Source organism: Pseudorca crassidens, chromosome 20 (genome assembly GCF_039906515.1).
Source record: "Pseudorca crassidens isolate mPseCra1 chromosome 20, mPseCra1.hap1, whole genome shotgun sequence".
In the NCBI taxonomy this organism is placed as follows: Eukaryota; Metazoa; Chordata; class Mammalia; order Artiodactyla; family Delphinidae; genus Pseudorca; species Pseudorca crassidens.
The window spans coordinates 48,697,621-48,721,382 of record NC_090315.1 but is presented as its reverse complement, the minus strand read 5'-3'; the positions used below and the strand labels follow the sequence as shown (position 1 = coordinate 48,721,382).

The 23,762-nt window shown below is 39.1% G+C and overlaps 1 protein-coding gene across 1 annotated transcript in view; it reads right to left on the bottom strand.

The window, feature by feature from the left end:
* The window catches only part of HYDIN (HYDIN axonemal central pair apparatus protein), a 433,808-nt gene that overhangs the window by 317,086 nt on the left and 92,960 nt on the right, over positions 1-23,762 (bottom strand). Inside the window, exons 4-6 of the mRNA XM_067720656.1 lie at positions 23,331-23,456; positions 13,430-13,549; positions 10,063-10,197 (exon numbers count right to left, since the gene is read on the bottom strand). Of these exons, the coding sequence (XP_067576757.1) occupies positions 10,063-10,197; positions 13,430-13,549; positions 23,331-23,456 (381 nt within the window). The remainder of the gene's footprint in view (positions 1-10,062; positions 10,198-13,429; positions 13,550-23,330; positions 23,457-23,762) is intronic.

Below are 23,762 nucleotides of genomic sequence, written 5' to 3'. Positions count from 1 at the left end.
TCATTCCCCAGTCCGGGAAGATCCCACATGCCGCGGAGCGGCTGGGCCCGTGAGCCATGGCCGCTGAGCCTGTGCGTCCGGAGCCTGTGCTCCGCAACGGGAGAGGCCACAGCAGTGAGAGGCCCGCGTACCGCAAGATAAAAAAAAAAGAATGAGTGGGAAAAGGCCTCTATGAGGAGGTGACATTCCAGCAGAAATCTAAGTGAAAGGAGAAATGACGTCATGGGGGTGGGTGGTAATCTGGGCGAAGCATGATTCAGAGACTGTGGTCATAGGGGAATAAGGTAAGGAGACGTTAGAGATGCAGCAAAGAGGTTGTGGGAAGCCAGATCACACAGGAGCTTGTAAGCCATTGTTAGGACCTGAGGATGGCCAAAAACATTAATGATGCTGAAAGTGGATCATGATGTACCTGATTTATGTTTTAGAAGAATTACTAGCTGCTATGTAGGCAACGAACTGTAAGGAGGCTAAGATGAAAAAAGGGTGGCCAGTTAGGCAGCCACTGCAGTAGTCCAGGCAAGAGATGAAACTGACCTGGCCTAGTGCAATAAATGCTTAGCCTAGAGCTTGGCGAGTAGTTAAGTACTCAATAAATGTTAGCTGTCATTACTAAAGTGTTGCATAAAATACAATGTTTTGTGTAAGGCACGTAGGAAAACTCAATTTGTGTACTTGTTGTTAGGATAATAATGATAATCCTGGTAATGATGATAATAATGGAACAAGATAATCTCAAAAAACAACAAGGACTTTGAAGAAAATAAAACATGGTAAAGTGATAATATGGGAAGCGGCTGCTTTAGGTTAGAACAACCAAGGAGGCCTCCCTGAGGAGGTGGCCTTCGAATAGAGACCTGAATAGCCAAAGCATCCAGTCAGGCAAGATATAGGAATGGAGCGTTCCTGGCAAGGAGAGGTGCAAACATGAAAGTCCTAAGGTAGGAGCAAGTAATAACAATTAATGGACAGTATTCATGAAATTTATTTAAATTGAGTTGTTGGACTCTTAGCTCTTGAAGTGATTCTGGTTTCTGCATGGTAATGCCAGGCTCAAAAATTATGCCATTCAGGTATAAGAAAGTACAAATTACACGAAGCATACTTGATCCTAGAAAACTCCACAGCATTCAACAACAAAACAGTCTAGTCTGATTACATCAGAATCCTAAAGAGATAAGTACTGTTTTCATTTTTTCTTAGGAGATCAAACCCAGCAAGCAAAGGTTTTGTTGGGAATTAGAAACTGGAAAGCTGCTGGCACATGTGGAAACTTAATATTAACTGAGGCTTTGAGAGAAAGAACAAAAGATGCTGCTGAATCCACGATGAGAGGGGATCTCCAAGTAATCTATTCTATGTTTACATATTCTCTGCCTTGTTCTATAAGGAATTGAAGACAGCTGAAAATACTTTAGGAGGCTAACTGAAATATTCAAATTTCCAAATGAGGAAGATTTGAAGTTTGATCAGAATTATATATTTTTTCATAATCAAGTCATATAAAAGAATACGAAGAAATTCTTTAAACTCCTTAAAAATGTATTCCAATCTCTTAAGCTCTGTATTTAATATGACTATATTAGACTATATAATATACAATTATATATTGCTCTACTGGCTTAAAATTAATTCAGATGTTATGACTTGGGGGGCTTTGTCAGTCTGCAAGCTAAGCAATTACTTCAGTTGATGTACTTCCTTCCTTCCTCTGTACTTAAATTCAGAGCAATCAGGTCACCATTCAGAGCCAAAATATTTATTCCAAACTCTCTCCCGTCTACTATGAGACTTAGCAATGAATTACTTCATATCCCAAAATGTTATTCTATATAACAATGGCCTCCAGATGAAACTGCCTATCCATTCTTTTTTCTGTGCATTAGCCTTCCTTCCAACCTGCCTATCCTCCAAACTTAAAAAAAAAAAAAAAAAAGGCAGTGGAATATGCAAGTGGCAGATTTGACTCTGAGAAGTGAAAAGAATGAATCTTGATTTTATATTAGCTCCATGATAGAAAGCAAACGTGGCAATAATTCTGTCCTTTAACAACTCAGGCAAAGGAAAATGATGTCTTCTACTGCAGCAAACGACTCCCCAGGCATTCAAGTGCAAGCACAGCCAGTGCGGTTAAGCCGTCACAATCCTCTTTCTCCCTTTTCTCCACTCCTAAACTTGATGGTGGAATGGCTAACACAGAGTAAAACCAGATTTGATTAGGACTCAGCACATTTAATACTCACTGTCCCTGAAAAACGTTATAAATTCCCTAACCAGTTAAAAGTACTCAATCTGAAATTCACCTCTCTAAAGGGAAGAATTAGTTCTCAAGTCCTCATCAGTTTAAAAACAAGACTGATCAGGTCTCTCGGGCCTTATCCTCTACCACTCTGACTCTTCATATGATTTACCTGGGGTCTCAGCTTCCTAGGGGCATCTATACTTCTCCACCTGTTAAAAAGGAATGACCTCTGATCTTTGGCTTGTAAAGTGACCCGAGGACTTCCAAATTTACTTTGAGCATTTTTATCATTAGTATACAATGATAATGTGGTTACTTCATGATTCATGTACAAATCATCCACTTAAGGTAATTAATTTCCTGTTTAGCTTTTTTGCTTTCTAAGTTACCTTAAATCTACCAATCTACCTGTATCTATACCCATATACTCTGCCTTCATTCCTGTTCTTATCTAAGACCAAACCCTTTCCTTGCGTACTAGATTTCAATCCTTCTCACTTACCTTAGGATTTTCCTGAAGCATCAATTTCCCTCTTTACTGAACATTCACAGCTTATAACAATGCTTAAGTAACTTAAACATCAGCTTACAACAATGCTTAAATAGCCTCAACTTAAATATTAAATAAACTACCCTCAATCTCAACATCCACCTCCAGCTACTGCCCCATTTTTCCAATTACCCTTTACAGCAAAACTCCTCAAAGGTGTTATTCATACTCAATATTACCACCTCCTCACTTTCTCTTTTCTCTTCTACCCACCCCATCAGACTTCTCTACCCAACATTCCACAGAAACTGTTCTCACCAAGGTCACTAATGACTTTGCCAAATCTAATGGCTAAGTCCACATCCTTGTTTTATCCTATAGCTTTGGACACAGTTGATCTCTCCTTCTTTTTTAAAAATACTTTATCCACCTGGACTCCAGAGCACTGCAGTCTCCTGGCCTTCCTCCTACTTCACGACTACCCCTTCTTAGTGTCATCCTCTGTTGGCATCTCCTCCTCTTTCCACCCTCTTCTTTATCTCCACTCACTCCCAGCATCATCTCCTCCACCCTTGGTGGTAAGTAGCATCATTACACTATGACTTTTAAATATTTGTCTGTAGACCCAACATTTCCCCTTTATTGCAGACAATTGTGTCCAACTGCTTCCTTGATATTTCCACTTGGATGTCTAAAGGGAAGTTCAAACTTAACATATAAAAAAACAGAGCTCCTGAGTCCCTACCTCACTCCTACCCAGCCTCGTTAACCTGTTTTTCTTCCACTTTCCATATCTCAGCAAATGGTGGCACCATTCGGTCAGCTGCTGGCCAAAATACTATGAGAAACTAGACTCCTGTTTCTTCACACCCTTTATCTAATTCATCAGCAAACCCTGACAGCTCTACCATAAAAATATATATCCTTTGTCCACCTACTTCTCATCACCTCACTGTTACCACCCTCATCCAAATCATCCTCATCTTTTTCTCGCAAACTATTACAATAGGCTCTTGTCTCTATATTCATCAGGGTTCAGTTCTGCTACATATAACAGGGAACAGAAGAAAATAAGAGCAACTTAAACTAGGCAGCTAGAAGTTTATTTCTCTCCTAGAAAGTCCAGAGGTAGTTGGGCCAGGTTGGTATGGTGACTCCACAGTGTCATGAGAGACACAAATTCCTAAATTCCTGCTCTACCAGTCTAGCACAGGGTCCATCCTCAATGTCGCCGGATGGGGCAGAGTGATTCCTGGGATGCCAGCTATTCTCACAGCCAAGCTGCAGGCAGGAGAAGGCAGAATAGAGCACTTTCCACTGTGTCAGCTTCCGTCAAGTACATGCGTTTGGAAGTCCTGCTCACATCTCACAGGCCAACATTTAGACAACATGCAGCTGCAAAGGAGGCTGGGGAAATGCAACATTTTGTTTCTGGCAGCAACGAATCCAATCAAAACATGTGATTCTCTTACCAATGAGGAAAGAGAAAATGGATGTTAAGAGTAGACAACTAGCCATTATGCCTCACACCCTCTTCAGTCTATTCTCCACACAGCAACCAGAGTGATCTTAAAAATGTAACCCAGATACGTCATTCCTAATCAAAACTCACCAGGGCAGATAAAGGGAAAGAAACAAGCATTTTTCCTATCTTTCCTGTATGAACTGTACCTCAGGATCCTTATTAACTCATTACAAAAATAAAGTGTAACAACACACATTTTGTGCCTCTCGATGTGATGTAATAGGAAATACCATGTTACCTAAGAATTCTGGCCCCTCCAAATCAAACATGAATCTAAACAAGGCTCTAGACCTAATTACCAGTCTATAGGAAACAGAGGGGATGGAGGATCATTCTATGGAATCTGGTGGAGTTGCACTCAGTACCTTGTATGGATCCCAATTTAAGCAAACCAACTTACACATATACATATGATTGATTTAAGCAACTTAAAATGCACATATATCATTGATTTATGTGATATTTATATACATATATACACACACCTCTACATATACATATATGTTTTCATATTACTCAACTGGGGAGATGTGAGTACTGACAGATATCTGATGATATTAAGGAGTTCCTGTCATTTTTTAGGTGTGATAATGGTATTGTGGTTACGTTAACTTTTAGAAAGGACCTTATCATTTAGAGACAAACAATGAAGTATTTACAATGAAATGATGTATGGGACTTGCTGCAAAATCCTCTGAGGCAGGCGACAGGATGATGAAGCAAGATTGGTCATGCACTGATAGCTTGAAAATCTGGGGGATGACAGTTCACTATATCATTCTCTATATTTTTACATATGAGTGAAAGCTTCCATAATAGAAATATTTTAAATAACTTATGGTGGCTTCCTATTCTACTTTGCATGATTTCTAAGACGCTTCATGGTCTTACCCTCTACAAACCTTGTCTCCTACCATTTTCCCAGCAGCTTCCTCTGCTCCAGCCACACTGGCCTTGCACTTCCCTGACCTGTTGCCAGACATATTTCTGTCACAGGGCCTTTGTAAGTGCTGTTCCTGCTCCCACACAAATATCCTCCCCGTTTAGCTCTCTGCCCAAATGCTACCTCATCAGAGAAGTCTCCCCTGATCTTCCTACTGAAAGGAAACAGTCCCCATTCTCTATCACTCTCTGTTCTCTATCATGTCAATATCTGACATTAAATGACCTGTTTGCTTATTCATTGTGGAACATAAGCTCCATGAAGGCCAAGCTTCTTCTATTCTCCACTGGATCCTGGCTGACAGAACTGGGCCTGGTGCAGAGCGAGTGAAATAATATTCATCTTAATATCTTTATTTGGATACTACATTATCAAGAGTTCTTCATAAAGAGAATGCCTGAGATCCTCATTAGCCGTATTATAAAATGATATTTGTCAAATCCAGAAAGCTAGAAAGTAGTGATGTGGCTCACTGAAGATATGAAACAAAATGGGAAGAAACACCTTTAAATAAGCCTTCTTAGATATCTTTCTCCTGGTTGAAATGACGGGAAAAAAAGTTAACATCTAATACATTCATGGCACAAAAAGATATTTGAGCCCCCTTTTTATATGCCTTTGCTTTTATCATCTTCAGGCCATCCTCAAGTTGAAGAAACTACCTTATATTTTCTTGAGATTAACTTCCTTATCTTACTTGGCAAATATTTATTGCGCACTTCCTATATGTTAGGCCCCGTACTAGGCACCTGGATTACAGGGGAAACCCAGACAGAACTAGGGAGGGTGAATGCTAGGCAGGAAGAAAACTAAATCCCTATCATTATTTCTGTCAACAAGAATCACTGATTGTAGAAAATCTTATGACATCTATACTTTAATTCAAAGTGCTGGCACTATAGTTCATTAATGTTACACACCTGGGTAACAAATTATGTCAACGTTTTTCTACTTTTCTTGGGCCATGTTCTTTAAATTTCATAGTAACAAATCAAGAAAACTATTTTGACAACAAACTAGATATTTTCTCAACACATAACTGAGCAATAAGATTACATCACTTCATATTTTCTTCAGACCACTGCTGCCATTTCCATATGCCAACACTATTACAAAGCGATGCTTTCTTAAGTCCAAGAAAGTACCCAGTTTTGCTTTCCTACATAAGCCTAATATTTTTATACTCCTTTTAATAGTAAAGATACAGATTTAAGAGGTCAAGAAAAATGCCTGTCTCCAGAATTTTATAGTGTTATGATAACATTGATTACTATATTTCTACCATCCATGACATGTACACTAGGATTATTAGATAAATAACATATCCAATCTTTTTTTTTTTTCCAAGTCCATGTGAAAAGAAGAGATAAGGAAAGCCAAAGTGAATTTCCTGCACCTGTTATCTGGGTATTTGGCATTCTAAACAAGTTAAATCTCCAGGAAGCTAGATTAATAGATGACAGGAAAAAATATAAATTGCATTATCATCTTCGACATGCTAATATACATGGGTGCTGAAAATCCAATTGAAAGGGGACTGGCTTATTAAACTGTGGCATGCTGCAATTTACATATCTCACCCTCCAGGTGTGAGGAGGGTAAATGAGAATGGAGTGTGTTCAGATCAGCAGGGGATAAGGAGGAAAAATACATATGCACATTGGCTATCAATTTGGCCAACTGGAGAAAAAGTGACACAGTGAAAAGACTGACTTTTATTCTTCCTGAAATAAATCTGGCTCTAGTACTCCTCTGCTACATTCTGGAGCAGCACAACTAACAGCACAACAGCACAACTAACCCTAGCTGGTCATTCTGTGCATGGCCCTGTTGGTTTTCCAACAGTAAGAGTGAATGTAGATGCCCAGACAACTGGAAAAACTACTGGAATGGAGCCCTGCTGATGGTGCAAGGGTGGCAGGATCTTTGCAGATAAAGGGAACCAAAACTAGCAGCAGGAGCTTCCCCAAAAACCCACCATCAGTCTTAGACAGTCAGCAGAAGGAGAAATCACTACGTCCTTAGAAAAACGTATTATGTCAATTATTTCATAGCTTAGAGCCCAATCCAACATAAAATCCTAATGTGTCCAAAATTAGATAAGTTTCTCATAGGTAGCCATTATACTCACTCTCTCTCTCCTCATACATGCATGTAACCATTGATAACTTTCAAATACTTAGAAGAAGAAACAGTAAAACAACATTTAACTTATTTTTTTTAATTAAGGCTTTCCCCATAGGGCATAGGCAATGTTCGTGAAATGGAATGCTAAGAGGGAATAAAAAAACTAGGAGTGGGCTTTCCTGGTGGCGCAGTGGTTAAGAATCTGCCTGCCAGTGCAGGGGACACAGGTTCGAGCCCTGGTCCAGGAAGATCCCACATGCCGCGGAGCAACTAAGCCCGTGCGCCACAACTACTGAGCCTGCGCTCTAGAGCCCGCAAGCCACAACTACTGAGTCCGCGTGCCACAGCTACTGAAGCCCGTGTGCCTAGAACCCGTGCTCTGCAACAAGAGAAGCTACCGCAATGATAAGCAACGAAGAGTAGCCCCCGCTCACCGCAACTAGAGAAAGCCGAAGACCCAACACAGCCAAAAACAAATTCATAAAATGAATTTATTAAAAAAAAAAAAACTAGGAGTAAGATAAGCTTCCACGAAATATAGCCAAGTAATAAGCCTCAATGGGAATGCTGGCATTTCATACTTAAAGTAAATACAAACTCACCTAAAATATATTTCAGTTATTTATTTGCTGTATAGATAAGCAGTAATAAAATCTCTCCCCCTTTGCTTTTAACATTTGATGAGGTAAAATTTTAAATATACACAAATAAAACAGAATAGTATAACAAATCCCATGTATCCATCACCCAGATTCAACAGTTATTAACATTCTGTCATTCTGGTTTCATCTGTACCTCCATCCATTCACCTTTCTATTGCTTTTATACTTTAAAAGTTTTTAAGGTAAAGTTTAGATATTTTGGAGTGCACAAATATTAAATATACAATTTTGATGAATGAATTCATCCATGTAACCCACACATCTATCATGACATAGAACATTCCACCTCTTCAGAAACTTCTGTGTATCCCTTTCTCAGCCAGACTACCTACAGGTAGAATAATACTTATTCAACAGAAGACATTTTTTTCTCCAGCACAGAAAAAAATTAAGGAAAGCCAACTCCTCAAATCCAGCAAGCTTAGTATTTCAGGCTGCACAAAAGCTTATTATATTCAGCTTTTATAATTAATTGACAGTGTAGGAAAATTTGACACCCAAACTAAATCCAAGTACTGTTCTCTTCACAGAGAGCATTCAGATATAGAGCCTGGAGAAAAAAATAAGGACTTCAATAACGTATAACAAAAAGCACTACTTCTGGAACTATTTATCTTTCTGTTTATTTCAATACCCCAAACAAAATGATAAGTTCATAAACACAGCCCAAGAAACAAACAGTAATACTACAGAGTGGAAAAATAACAGCAGTATAATAGTAATGAAATTTCTAACCACTTGCTCCAGTGATGTATGCTTGGCAGACCACATTAAATTCTCTATCCCTGCTCTCCAGAAAAGCAGAAACAGTAGCACCAGCACCAGGAATACTGGTAATGACATTTACAACAGCTAATAAGTATTAGTGATGGAGAAGCAGGGATTCAAAGCTAGTTCTCTGTGTCTCCATTATGCTCTTTTGATTCCAACCATAACGGCACAATACAGATAAGCAAACACACTATTTAACATTATATATAACCTGACATTTTGTTATGCCTATTTTAGCCTTGTTTTTTGTCCTCGCTCTTTCAGTCATGCTGGTAAAAGCCCTTTCCTCCTCCACACAAGTCCCCACTTTGGCCCTTACAGAGGAAAACTCAACCCACAATTCTGCAGTCTTGGAGAAGGGCTGGGGTTCAGAAGCCTCCTCCCTCAGTCGCCCAAGCTAGATTTTCCTTCCAGAAGTAACTGGAATTTATACAACTGAGGAGAGCCTGAGAATAGGCTAGATTCCTGACAGCTGTGGTGATGCTGGAGGGAAACGGCCTCTTTTTGAACTCAGGCTCTTTCTAGCCGGTCTGTGTGCAGACAAGGATAAGCAGACAGGGCAGGTCTCTGCTTTTGGCTCTAGCCTCTCCACTCGTGCTCAGGAAGAGCTACTGGTGAGGTCACCCCTTCACGGAGGACTGGTTATCTACCGGTCATTGAGGAGCAGAATATGGCCTCAGGTCCTGGCCATATTCTTTGCCATTAATGAGGCTGATACTGTGATCAATATTGGATCTTAGGACTCTTTCCTAAACTAGTTAGAGTGTGGGGAGGAGGGATGCAACTAACAAGAATCCCAAACTTCCAAGAAGGCATAATCTCTACCCTTTGTCTCAGCTCATTGCACCTGGGCCACATCTTTTCCTTTTTGGTGTACAGTCCAACATAAATAGCTGTACAATCCAACATAAATATGCTGAAGTAGGTTCCATGGGAGCATCCAGGATTACCCTTCTTTACACTCTGGCTACTTGCAGCTCATATAAGCCCTCATCACTGTTTGACAATTCTCTCCGTATTCCCAGTGGTGCACCATCCCCTCCTCTCATCCACCCTCACCATTCCTCTCCTCACCACCACCACCAGCAATACCACCATCAACACCACCACCACCGATACCATCAACGACACCAACAACACTGTCGACGACACAGCTACCACCACCACCACACCACCACCACAACCAATACCACTAAAACCACCACCAACAATACCACCACCAACACCACCTCCTCGAATGCTCAGAATTGCAAACTGCTAGTGACGCGCATTCAACCAGTTTGTTGCCAGCGCTGCTGTTACCTTGTTCTCCTCTGGACTAAAGAGGATTCGGAAAACGGACGGCACTCCTGGTGCTACTTTGTGGCCAGTATCTTTGGGGCTGATTACTTTAAAGTAAGGTGAACTTTCCTCAACAACTTTCACCATCCTTGGAACCTGCAAGAAAAACACAATAATGGGCACTGTACATGTGAAAGCAGAAGAAAAAGGACAGGCCTTGCAGTTAAATGTGAAATCTCCATCTACTACTTACTAGCCATGTGACTTTGGTTAGGTCTGAACTTCCGTTTCCTCGAGTGTAAAAGGAGATGACAGTACTTACCTTTACCCCAGGACCTCACACAAAGTAAGCACTCAATGTACTTTAGCTTTAATTTTTATTAACATTATTATTATTACTCAATTTGTTATTGCAAATCTTTATTTTATTATTTAAATGTGACTATTTTCGAAGACTAACTGCTTAATCATCTAAAACCCCACCCACACGGTGGAGCTGCACTGGACTTCCCAACATTTGAGAACTGCTCTGGGAGAAGAAATCACACTTACTGCACTCCCGCTATGGATCATCCACTGTACACGAGATGCCACTTGATCCTCACAATAACCTTTGAGCTTCATTACAATTCATTCTACAGATGAGGAAACAGACACTTGCCATAAGTGCTACAGCTTTACCAAGCAATGGTGTTCCGGATCAAGTCCCGGCCTAACTCCACCTTCCCTCCCTATAGGACTGTCCTACCTAAACACCACTGTGAAGTAAGAACACAGAGGGCAGTACAATCCCCAAGGCCAGTCTCAGAGCAGCTTCAAACAGTCCCATCCTTTTACAGTCTTATTCCTCTGCTCTGCTTGCCTCATCCAGAGTACATATTTCTATCTCAGATAGCCCCAAGCAGTAAAAGAAATGTAAATGTGAGAAGGGGGTTGGTCAGGAGTGGAGGTTCTAGAGACACAGGAATGGGAGAGGACTGTTTTTTTAAAAACTCAAAGGGGGCAGAAGAAAGTTAACTATAGTTAAGTATGTCCTAGGAGTCTCAGGTGAAATATGAGGAAACAGGAACTCCCACAACCTCTCAAAGCTGAAACCCAGATGCAGAAGGGAAGAAGAAATGCAGAGAGAATTCAGACAGATCTCAAGACTAGAGAGTGGGGAGGTAAGAAAGAGATGTGTACAAATCTGGTAGGAATAGAATTGGCTTTGCTGGTAAGAGAAATGTGCAGTGGTGTTCATGAATGATGCCATATAAGCTTGCTGGGAATACTTTAGTAAGAGCCTAACTGTGGATTAAAAACTAGAAAGGAAAACAACAGCAACACTAATAAGAAGAAGAATAGTAACATTGCTTTAGTGCTTATTATAGGACAGACACTGAGCTGAGTACTTTACATCCATTATCTCATTTAATATTCCAAACAACCTATTGAAATGGGTGCTATTCTTATCCCCATAGCTTGGAGAAGTGAAGCGACTTGCCCAAAGTCTACAGCTGGGAGACAGTTCACCTAGAATCTGAACCCAGATTAGTCTGACTCTGGAGTCTGGGTGTTTATAATTATACCCCAAGTGAATTGTGTTGTGGCTTGTCGAGTGTTCATGGCTTACTTTCAACTTGTGTGTTTGAGAGAGGTAGAGAAACAAAGACCAAACAGGCTCTGTCTTTTGCACTCCATGGCAGTCAGGAAGCAAATAAAAGGTAAATGACACAGAAAGCATTTCTCAGTGCCCCAAATGTATCTCAGTGGTTCCTTGCATATCCATGAACCAAGAAGTAGAGAAGCAGGCTTACATCAGCCACCTCGTATGAAGGTCCTGGGAGTAACTCACCAAGAACAAGCCCGCCTAGCCTACAGAATCTGTCTGCTTGCTGATAGCTGAACTTTCCTTAGATGAGGACCGTCCTTTCATGGGATCCAATACTCTAGCAGCATCTTACCAAGAAGTGTGGGTTTTATACATGAGAACTGAATGCCCTTTGGCAGACAAGACTCACACATGCCTCTTATCCTTGACGTGCACATATACACTCAGTGACAAGCATTTCTTGCTTATGGCTGGGGAGGAGTACCCAAAGTACCCTTTGGACTAGCTCCTCTCTGCCTTTAATAGCCTAAAAGAACTTGAACAAGAGTCAAAAAGTAATGGAGAAAGGGAAAACAAGAACTCGAAGTGAGAAACTAAATTGGTTGGAAGCCCTGCATGAAAAGAGAGAGTTCTAATGTCTATGTAACTCACCTCTTCCTGAGGTCTAGGAACATAACCCTGAACACCTCGGGGTTTTTCTTCTCTCTGCCTACCTTTTAGCTTCCAACCCATGAGCTTCTCTTGCTAACACGCCTTCAGCGAAGAACTAAATGTTCCATTTTCTCCAAAGTCTGACTTTGCTGTCACTAAATCACCCCATTGATCTCTGAAAGGCATCACTGATTCCTTTAATGAGCTACTGTACTGAATATAACTGCAAGTCTTCCCATTTGCCTTGAATTCTTGCATAGTCTTCACTTATTTTCCCTACTTTATTATAGCTAGAATTTTTGTCTCAACATTCTAAGACTCCCATAAGTATTTCTACTTGTCCTTAACACCTGATGCTTAGCATCTCTCTAATGCCTTCCTTCCTACCTGATTACTTTTCACACTTAACTGTGCTTCATACTGACCTTCTGCATTATTCTTCCTTTCATTATTGTTACGTGTCAAGGAACTCTTCAGTCATTTAATACTCTTTCTTGAAATATACCCTAATATATCTCTGAAAGAAAAGGCATAAGGATGGAGAAGAAATCCTCAGTTGCAAGCACAAAGAAACAAGGTACAGACAGTGGGAGAAGCCATCCAAAACTATCTGTAAACAAAATCTGAAGGCTATCTGAGGTAGAAGGGAGGAGATGGAAGAGAGAAAAGGGGATCTTCTTTTTTGTTTTGCTTTTTTTAATACAATTTGCAGAATCTAAATGCATTGGCTCAACAACTGCAATTCATGAGTAGAGTTGATACCTTCAATTGGGGAAACAGTGGCTCTAACGTGGAGTATGTAAACATGAACAGTAATCATCTTGTATTAAATGAAAATCTAGCCCAAATGGCCACTCATGAGAACTTCATGACACTGATCTAGCCAATCTCTTATTCAACAAAATGTCAGTGCACACACTGGGAGTTTACCAGTTGTTGGGCACTGCCCTGGGACTGAGCATTTAGCAACAAACCAGCCAACACAGTCTTGTCTTCATTAAGCTTATAGTCAAAGGGCATGTTTTTATCTGCCTTCCTAGGCCTATCAAGTTCAGGAGCTTATCTAAGACCCTACAGGATCCCATTTTATCTAATCCCTTCTTATAGATCCATGAAAGGTACAGTCATCCCAGCAAACATACTCACTATGTCATTGTTCCTCAAAACCAGTGGAACTTCATAGACTTCACAGGGAGTGTAGTTCTGAAATACAATTTCTGATGGAAAGGGCTGGAATAAGGCCTGATCCAGGTCAATTCCTGGAAACTGCAGTTGAAAGAATAAAATCATATAGTCACACAATGGCAGAAACAACTGGGGAAGATAAGAAATTACTACATATACCTATGAATATTAACACCAAGAACAAAGGAAACATTCAAAGAGAGGAAAGTACTATAAACACTATTATAATCAGTAAGGTTATTGTCATCAACTTCTTTAATACAAAAGAAAGTAGGTTTTGGTCCTCAATTTAAAAAATAGGCTAGTTAGAACAACAACTCAAAACTTCCATTTCCAGTAATGGTGAATAAGGTAATTTGAACCAACTCCCCTATGAGAATAAGAAGAAAAGCTGTTTAACAACAAAAACCTGTTTGGAGGCACTGAGGGATTAAAAAAACAGTATTATCTAATGTTAAAACTGAATTATCTCAAGCTAATAGCTTATGTAGTATCCAACAGGTTTTGAGTACTGCCATGTTTCCCTTAAAAATTCAGAATACCCCACGATGCTGTGTTGAGTTCACGGTTGTATCCTGGGAGCACCCCAGCAGAGAGTTTGGAAATTGAAGATGTAAGTATCCACCTCAATAATTTAGAACAACAATAGCAAACATAAAAAACACATTAAAACCCAAACAAAAAACCAAAAACGACACAACAAAAACAGCAGAAATTAATGAAATACAAAGTAACTGTCCCACAGAATCAACAAAGCCAAAAGTTGAGTCTTTAAAGACTAATAAAAATAATAAAATACCTGAGTCTGATCAAGAAAAGAAGACACAGCCAATTATAAAAGAGCCAATTATAAAAAATAGGAACATTACTACAGAACCCAAACTAAGTAAAACGATAACAAATGCGAAAATTTAGATTAAAATTATAAATTCCTAAAAGATACAATTTGTAAAAACTAGCACAAAAAGAAATCGAAAATATGAAGTGTTCCCTAACTATTAGAGAAATTGAATCTGTAAAGTAAAAACTTTTCATGGATAAAACTCTGGCCCAAATAGCTCTACAAGCAAATTCTGGCAAACATTTAAAGAAAATACAACTTGGGGCTTCCCTGGTGGCACAGTGGTTAAGAATCCACCTGCCAGTGCAGAGGACACGGGTTCGAGCCCTGGTCCAGGAAGATCCCACATGCCGCGGAGCAACTAAGCCCGTGTGCCACAACTACTGAGCCTGCACTCTAGAGCCCATGAGCCACAACTACTGAAGCCCGTGTGCCACAACTACTGAAGCCCATGTGCCCTAGAGCCCATGCTCTGCAAAAGGAGAAGCCACCACAGTGAGGAGCCCATGCACCACAATGAAGAGTAGCCCCCACTCGCCACAACTAGAGAAAGCCCACGCGCAGCAACGAAGACCCAACACAGCCAAAAATTAATTAATTAATTAATTTTTTAAAAAGTGTGGCACTGCCATTTAAAGAAAATACAACTCAAACATTATAGGAAATCTCCCAAAGGAAAGAAAAACAAAAAATTAGGGGTTGCCAAATCAAGATGACAGAATAGAAGGATGAGGAGCTTACCTCCTCTCACAAATACATCAAAAGTACATCTACATGTGGAATAATTCTCACAGGATACCTGCTCAGTGCTGGCAGAAGATCTCATTAAACCAAAATAGAAAGAAAGATTACCACATAACCAGGTAGGATGAAAGAAAAAAAATAAATGAATCAGGACAGGACCTGCGCCCCTGGGAGGGAGCTGTGAAAGAGGAAAGGTTCCCTCATCCTGGGAAGCCCCTTCACTGGCGTGGTGATCAGCTGGGACAGAAAGGAAGCTTCAGAGGCTCGGAGGAGAGTGCAGCAGTCAGTTTGCAACAGGCAGAACAGAGAGCACACAGCAAAAGCAGTCCTAAGAGGGAAGTTCATAGCAATACAGGCCTTCCTGTAAAAAACAAGAAAAATCTCAAATAAACAACCTAACCTACCACCTAAAAGAATCAGAAAAAGAACAAACAAAACCTAAAGTTAGCAGAAAGAAGGGAATAATAAAGATCAGAAAGGAAATAAATAAAATAGAGATTTTTAGAAAGTAGAAAAAAACCAATAAAACCAACAGCTGTTTTATTTAAAGGATAAACAAAATCAACAAACCTCTGTTCAGGTTCACCAAGAAGAGAAGACTCACATAAACAAAATAAGAAATGAAAGAGGAGAAATAACAACCAATACCACAGAAACACAAAAAACCATAAGAGAATACTATGAACAATTATATGCCAACAAATTGGACAATCTAGAATAAATGGATAAGTTTCTAGAAACATACAGCCCACCAAAACTGAATCAAGAAGGAATAGATAATTTGAACAGATCGATCACTAGAGATGAAATAGAACCTGTAATTTAAAAACTCCCTGCAAACAAAAGTCCAGGACCAGATGGCTTCACTAGGGAATTCTACCAAACATACAAAGAACTTACACCAAAACTCTTATATCAAACTCTTCCAAAAGACTGAAGAGGAAAGAACACTCCCAAAGTCATCCCATGAAGCCACCATTGCCCTGATACCAAAACCAGACAAAGACAATACCAAAAAAGAAAATTACAAGTCAATTACAAGCCAAATCTAACAACACATAAAAAAAGATCACACACCACGATCAAGTTGGATTCATCCCAGGGTCACAAGGATAAGCAAATCAATCAATGTGATATACCACATCAACAAAAGAAAAGACAAAAACCACATGATCATCTCAATAGATGCAGAAAAAACATTTGATAAAATTCAACATCCATTCATGATAAAAAAAAAACTCTTATCAAAGTGGATATAGAGGGAACATATCTCAACATAATAAAAGCTATTTATGATAAACCCACAGCCAACATAATACTCAACAGTGAAAAGCCGAAAGCCTTCCCACTAAAATCTGGAACAAGACAAGGATGCTCACTGTCACCAATTCTATTCAACATAATATTGGAAGGCCTAGCCATAGCAATCAGATAAGAAAAAGAAATAAAATTTGTCCACATTGGAAGAGGTAAAACTGTCATTATATGCAGATGACATGATACTATATATAGAAAACTCTAAAGACTCCACACAAAAACTACGAGAACTGATAGGTAAATTCAGCAAGGTAGCAGGATACAAGATTAACATACAGAAATCTGCTGCATTTCTTTACACTAACAATTCATTGTTAGTGTAGTGTACTGGAAAGGGAAAGTAAGAAACAATTCACTTTAAAAATCACATATGGGCTTCCCTGGTGGCACAGTAGATAAGAAACTGCCTGCCAATGCAGGGGACACAGGTTCGATCCCTGGTCCAGGAAGATCCCACATGCCATGGAGCAACTAAGCCCGTGCACCACAACTACTGAGCCTGCGCTCTAGAGCCCACCAGCCACAACTACTGAAGCCCATGTGCCTAGAGCCCATGCTCCATAACAAGAGAAGCCACCACAATGAAAAGCCAGTGCACCACAACGAAGAGTAGCCCCCGCTCGCCGCAACTAGAGAAAGCCCACATGCAGCAATGAAGACTCAATGCAGCCAAAAATAAATAAATAAATAATGTTTTTTAAATCACATACAAAATACAAATAAACCTGATGAAGCAGATGAAAGGCATATGCTGAGAACTATAAAACATTTATAAAAGAAACTGAAGATGATTCAAAGAAATGGAAAGATAGCTCATGCTCTTGGATTGGAAGAATTAAACTGTTAAAATGCCCATACTACCCAAAGCAATCTACAGATTTAATGTGATCCCTATCAAATTACCTATGACATTTTTCACAGAACTAGATCAATTAATCCTAAAATTTATATGGAACCATAAAAGACTCAGAATTGCCAAAGCAATCCTGAGGAAAAAGAACAAAGCTAGAGGCATAACCCTACCAGACTTCAGACAATACTACAAAGCTACAGTAATCAAAACAGCAAGGTTTTGGTACAAAGACAGACATATGGATCAATGGAACAGAACAGAGCTCAGAAATAAACCCACACGCTTATGGTCAATTCATCTTTGACAAAGGAGGCAAGAATACACAATGGAGAAAAGACAGTCTCTTCAGCAAGCAGTGCTGGGAAAGCTGGACAGCCACATGTAAATCAATGAAATTAGAACACACCCTTACACCATACACAAAAATAAACTCAAAATGGTTTAAAGACTTAAGCATAAGATATGACACCATAAAACTCCTAGAAGAGACCATAGGAAAAACATTCTCTGACATAAATTGGTAAAATAAACATTCTCTGACATAAATACCAATATTTTCATAAGTCAGTCTCCCAAGGCAACAGAAATAAAAGCAAAAATAAACAAATAGGAGCTAATCAAACTTATAAGCTTTTGCACAGTAAAGGAAACAATAAACAAAATGAAAAGACGACCTACAGACTGGGAGAAATTATCTGCAAATGATGCAACAGACAAGGGCTTAATTTCCAAAATATACAAATAGCTCATACAACTCAATAACAAGAAAAGAAACAATCAAAGAATGGGCAGAAGATCTAAATAGACATTTCTCCAAAGAAGAAATACAGATAACCAATAGGCACATGAAAAAGTGCTCAACACCACTAATTATGCAAACCAAAACCACAATGAGTTACCACCTCACAGTGGTCAGAATGGCCATCATTAAAAGTCTATAAATAACAAATGGTGGAGACGGTGTGGAGAAAAAGGAATCTTCTACACTGTTGGTGGTAATGTAAATTGGTGCAGCCACTGTGGAGAACAGTATGGAGGTTCTTTAAAAAAAACTAAAAACAGAGTTACCATATGATCCTGCAATCCCACTCCTAGGCATATATCTGGATAAAACTTTAATTCAAAAAGATACATGCAACCCAATATTCATAGCAGCTCTATTTACAATAGCCAAGATATGGAAACAACCTAAATGTCCATTGACAGATGAATGGCTAAAGGAGACATGGTATATATACACAATGTAATACTACTCAGCCATAAAAAAGAATGAAATAATGCCATTTGTAGCAACATGAATGGACCTAAAGGTTATCATACTAAGTAAAGTAAGTGAGAAGGACAAATACCATATGATATCACTTACATGTGGAATCTAAAATATGACAGAAATGAACTTATTTATGAAACAGAAACAGACTCACAGACATAGAAAACAAACTTATGGTTACCAAAGGGGAAAGAGGGTGGGAAAGGGAGAAATTAGGAGTTTGGGATTAGCAGATACAAACTACTATATATGAAATAGATAAACAACAAGGTCCTACTGTATAGCACAGGGAACTATAATGTCCTATAGTAAACTACAATGAAAAAGAAAAACAAAAAATTAAATGTCTTCCATTTAATGATGATGTTGTTAGCATAACTTTCATATATTTCAGAAAGACAGTAGGAGACAGGAAAATTATAGGTCATGAACCATAGATCAAAACAAAAAAAGCAAATCATTAGCAAACTGAAACCTACAATATATAAAAAAGATAATACATGACCAAGTTGAGTCTATCTCAGAAATACAAGGCTATTTTAACACTAGAAGTTTTGATCAAGAAGAAACAAAACTGACATTTTCCCCAGAACAAAAACTTGTTTATTTAGAAAATTCAAAATAACCTATAGATAAATTAGAATTAACAAGTGATTTATCAAGGTCACTGAGTACAAGGTCAACATAAAAAATCAATTATATTTCTTTGTACTAGCAATGAACATTTAGGAAATGAAATTTATAAACAATATCATTTAAAATCACATCCTAAAACATAAAATACATAGGAATAAATCCAATGAAAGATGTGCAAGAACTTTACCTGGAAAAACTACAAACCATTATCGACAGAAATTAAAGAAGATCTACACTGAACTACTGACAATTGCGTGGAAAATACACAAAATGCATATTTATAGGAAGAGTCCATCATTTAGACAGGGTAAAAGAATCATAAGAATCCCTAAGTTAGAACTCTGGGGAGAAGAAAAGGCTAACACAACTCAGTTACTCCTCCTCCCTTCCTCTCATTTCCCTTCCAAATAAACACATACATATGATCTGCTTCCATAAAGAGCTGCCCTTAGACTCATGGAGAATTCCTGCTGGTCTGTGACCCTACCGAGCTCCGCCTCAACATTAACTACCTGCAAACAGCAAGTCCAGGAAGAATTCCCTTCTTTATTTCAAAGATGAGTGATAATAATAATCACAATGACAAAGAGATGAAAAATTCATGTGTTCATTCAATAAATGCTAATTGAGTTTCTAATATTTTCCATATGTTGAGCATAGAGTAGTGAACAAAGCCAATAAAGCCCCTGCCTCATGAAGTTGAAATGCTTAAGGAAATGGATAAAAAATAAAGAAATAGGGACTTCCCTGGTGGTCCAGGGGCTAAGACTCCACAATCCCAATGCAGGAGGTCCAGGTTCAATCGCTAGTCAGGGAACTAGATCCCGTATGCCGTAACTAAAGATCCCACACACGGCAACGAAAATCCCACGGGCCTCAACTAAGACTCAGCACAGCCACATAAATAAAAAAATATTTTTTTAAAAAAAGAAATGCATAATATGAGGTCAGGCAGTGATAAGGCTATGAAGAAAACCAAAGTAGGACAAGGAGACAGAGTGAATGGGGGATGGCCTCTCTGAGGAAATGATCTGAAGCAAGTCACGCAAAGATCTGAGAGAACAGCATTCCAGTTAGAAGGAATAACAAATGCAAAGGCCCTAGGGTGAGAATTATCCTTGAGTGTTTGGAGAGCAGCAAGAGGGGAGAGCAGCTAGAGGAGAATGAGCTGGGGGAGAGAGGAAGGAAAAGACTATGAAGGGCTCAGGATCAGATAATGCAGGACCTTATAACTATGAGGGTAACAGGAAGCTACTAGGTGGTTTTCAACACGGAAGTAACATGTTCTGATTCACATTTTTAAAAACCACTCTTGGGACTTCCCTGGTGGCGCAGTGGTTAAGAATCTGCCTGCCAATGCAGGGGACATGGGTTCAAGCCCTGGTCCGGGAAGATCCTACATGCCACGGAGCAACTAAGCCCGTGTGCCACAACTACTGACCCCGCGAGCCACAACTACTGAAGCCCACGCACCTAGAGCCCATGCTCTGCAACAAGAGAAGCCACCACAGTGAGGAGCCTGTGCAACACAATGAAGAGTAGCCCCCGCTCACTGCAACTAGAGAAAGCCCACGTGCAACGGAGACTCAACACAGCCATAAATAAATAAATAAATAAATATTTTAAATAAATAAATAAATAATAAAATAAAAATCACTCTTACTTCTTTGTGGAGAATTGATAACGGGGCGATGAGTTGGAAACAGGGAGGCTATTTCAGGAGTCTAGATGATGGTGGGTTGAACTGGGATGGCAGTGGTGGAGGTGGTGAGAAGTGGTTGGATTAAAGACATATTTGTGATTATTAGCCCTTGTTTTGGATTTCATATAAGACATGAGAAAAACAGAGGCATCAGAGATAACACCAAGGTTTTTGGCCTGAGAAAATAGATAAATGGGGGTATTACACGGTGGAGGGAGGAAAGACAAAAGAGGAAAGATCATGCCTTTAGGGAAAGAATGTAATGCAAAAATTAGCTCTTAAGGATTTTAAGTTTGAGCTGCCAATCACACATTGAGCTGAATATATGATCCAGAGTTCAGGGGCTAGGCCATAGCAGGAGATATAATTATGAAAGCAATCACTTAAAAGGTGAAATTTAAAGCCTTGTTCCTGGAAGGAGTCACCTAAGGAATGAGTTCAGAAGAGAAAGAAGTTTAAGGACCAAGTACTGGGGAACTCCAATATTTAGCCAACAGGAAGAGGAGAAAGATCCAACAAACAAGAAAAAAGCAACCAGTGAAGTAGGAAGAAAGCCAAAGAAGAGTGATATCTGAGACACAAGTGAATTAAAAAGTACAAAAAAAGAAACTAACTGTAAAATGCTGTGAGACAACCCAGGTGTGTTGAACTGGTCAAGCTTAAGAATGAATTTTTAGAGAAACACACACACACACACAACTCAAAGTAAGGGATACAGAGGTTAAGTTGATGAATGTAATTACAATGAAATGGGAATGAACAGAAAGTTTAAGATGGATTAGGGAGGAAATGCAAGGTGTAGAAGGGCAGACAAAGAAGATCCAGCATGTTCACAATTGATATTTCTAAAAAACATAAAAACAAAAATGGCCTGGACAAATACTTGATAATTCAAGAAAAACTTTCTAAAAATAAAATAATGGTATGTAGTGTCTTAGGAAAAATTTAGTCACATCCTAATAAAATCACTGGACATCAAATAAGAATAAACAATCTTTGGGCAAACAAGCTAAAATATTAGGCTGCATACTTCCGCATATCCTCATTTAAAGCCAGAAGGTAGTGAAGAAAAGGCCTGCAAATCTCTTATGGGGATAATGTGTGACCCAAGAATTTTACATCTAACAAATCTGCAGTTCACCTATAAAGGCAATAGGCAAATATTATCAAATTTATAAAATCAAGGAAATATAGTTTCCATAATCTCTTCTTGAGGAAATGAGAAGAGTACGACTATCTACCAAAAAACAAATGAAACTCCGGAAAACAAAGGAAAAAATAACCGACTGAGTTGACAGAGGACAGAGGCAAGAAGATGAGATGTGGTACACTAATTTCTTCATCCTTCATAGCAGGAATCAAAATACATTAAAACACACACACAAGCAGTACACACAGAACAATACACATAGTCTGGTCTTAGTTATGCTCTGGGAAAGGAGCATTTAGCCCTTAATTAGGATGAATTAGCTTTGGAGAAAGCTGTGTTCCCTGCTCTCAAAGTTAGAGGGTGTTATGGGAAAGAGAGGAAACAATGAATAGCTAAAGCTAGAAGTGCTCAGAAGAAGAGCAAATTTTATGGGATGGCAATGGCATGCCAAGGAGAGCAAAAGAGCCTGAGGGACTCACTTGTCTTGTGGGAAATCACTCTGAAAAACCCTCAGGAATAGCTGGGAACCCTTTGAGAGGAGGCTAATCTCCAGCAGTTTAACTGATGGAGGCTCATACCATAATTTGTGCAAAAAGTGAAGCACATAATTCAAGAAATTAATTAAAATGTAGGAAATAAGAACTACTTTATAAACATATACTCCTAAAGCCTGGAATGTATGGTTTACATGAGAATACAGAAACATGTTAAAATAGCTATTCTTTAGAGACTAAAAGGATACATTTGTTATTGGAAATCAGCCAGAATAGACAAAAATGCCTATTTTAATAAACAGTTCCTCCTTCTTCCTTTCTAGTTATGACAGCTCAGGTAAGGAGGGATTTCTTACACTAGGAGGATAACCTAATTGGGCTTGGTTAATATAATTCTTGGGATTACTCCTAATCTGTAAACAATGGTGTCCAGAAGTAGCTAAGGAAGAAATGTGACTAGTCAAAAGTTAGTTGAGGACTTCCCTGGTGGTCCAGTGGGTAAGACTCCATGCTCCCAATGCAGGGGGCCCAGGTTTGATCCCTGGTTGGGGAACTAGATCCCACATGCATGCCACAACTAAGAGTCCGCATGCCACAACTAAGACCCAGCACAGCCAAAAATAAATAAATAAAAATAATAAATAAATATTTTTTAAGTTATTGTATTGTGTAATTCTTTTTGTATCAAATTATAGATATCAAGATCAACAGAGGTAGAAAAAGAACACATAAAACAAATCTAATAAGGGATTAGTTAGCCCAGGAACAATAAGTACTGCTTAGTTCTTATTGTTCTAGAATATTCACATTATTCCAGGACCTACTTTATATGCAAGTATGACAGAAAGCAGCTACCTTTTGATATGTTGTTTCCCTCATATCTAAAAGTTCAGTGATCTGTGGTCGGCACGTCACACGTGTATTGGCAAGTCTCTGCTCTGTGGTGAGGGACATTTCCTTCAGGAACTCTGAGGGAGTCAGCTAGAATTTAAAGCAACAGGAGCCAAAGATTCATAAATGGTAATACTGAAAAAGTGCTTTCATAAGTGCCAGTAATGAATAATTTGTGTTTGCAGCTTTCAGAATAATTCTGGAATGCCACTAAGTTCCCCTATAAAACGTTTAAAATAACTGAATAATACAAGCGAAGTACCCGTGCACTTCTGAGCTCTTTGCACAATAATTTGAAAGGATATGTGGTTGCTGTTTCCTTATGATTTTGAAGGAATCACACAAAAGAACCTGGGGTAGGGGAGAGGAAGGTCAAGAAATTGCACGGGAACATGA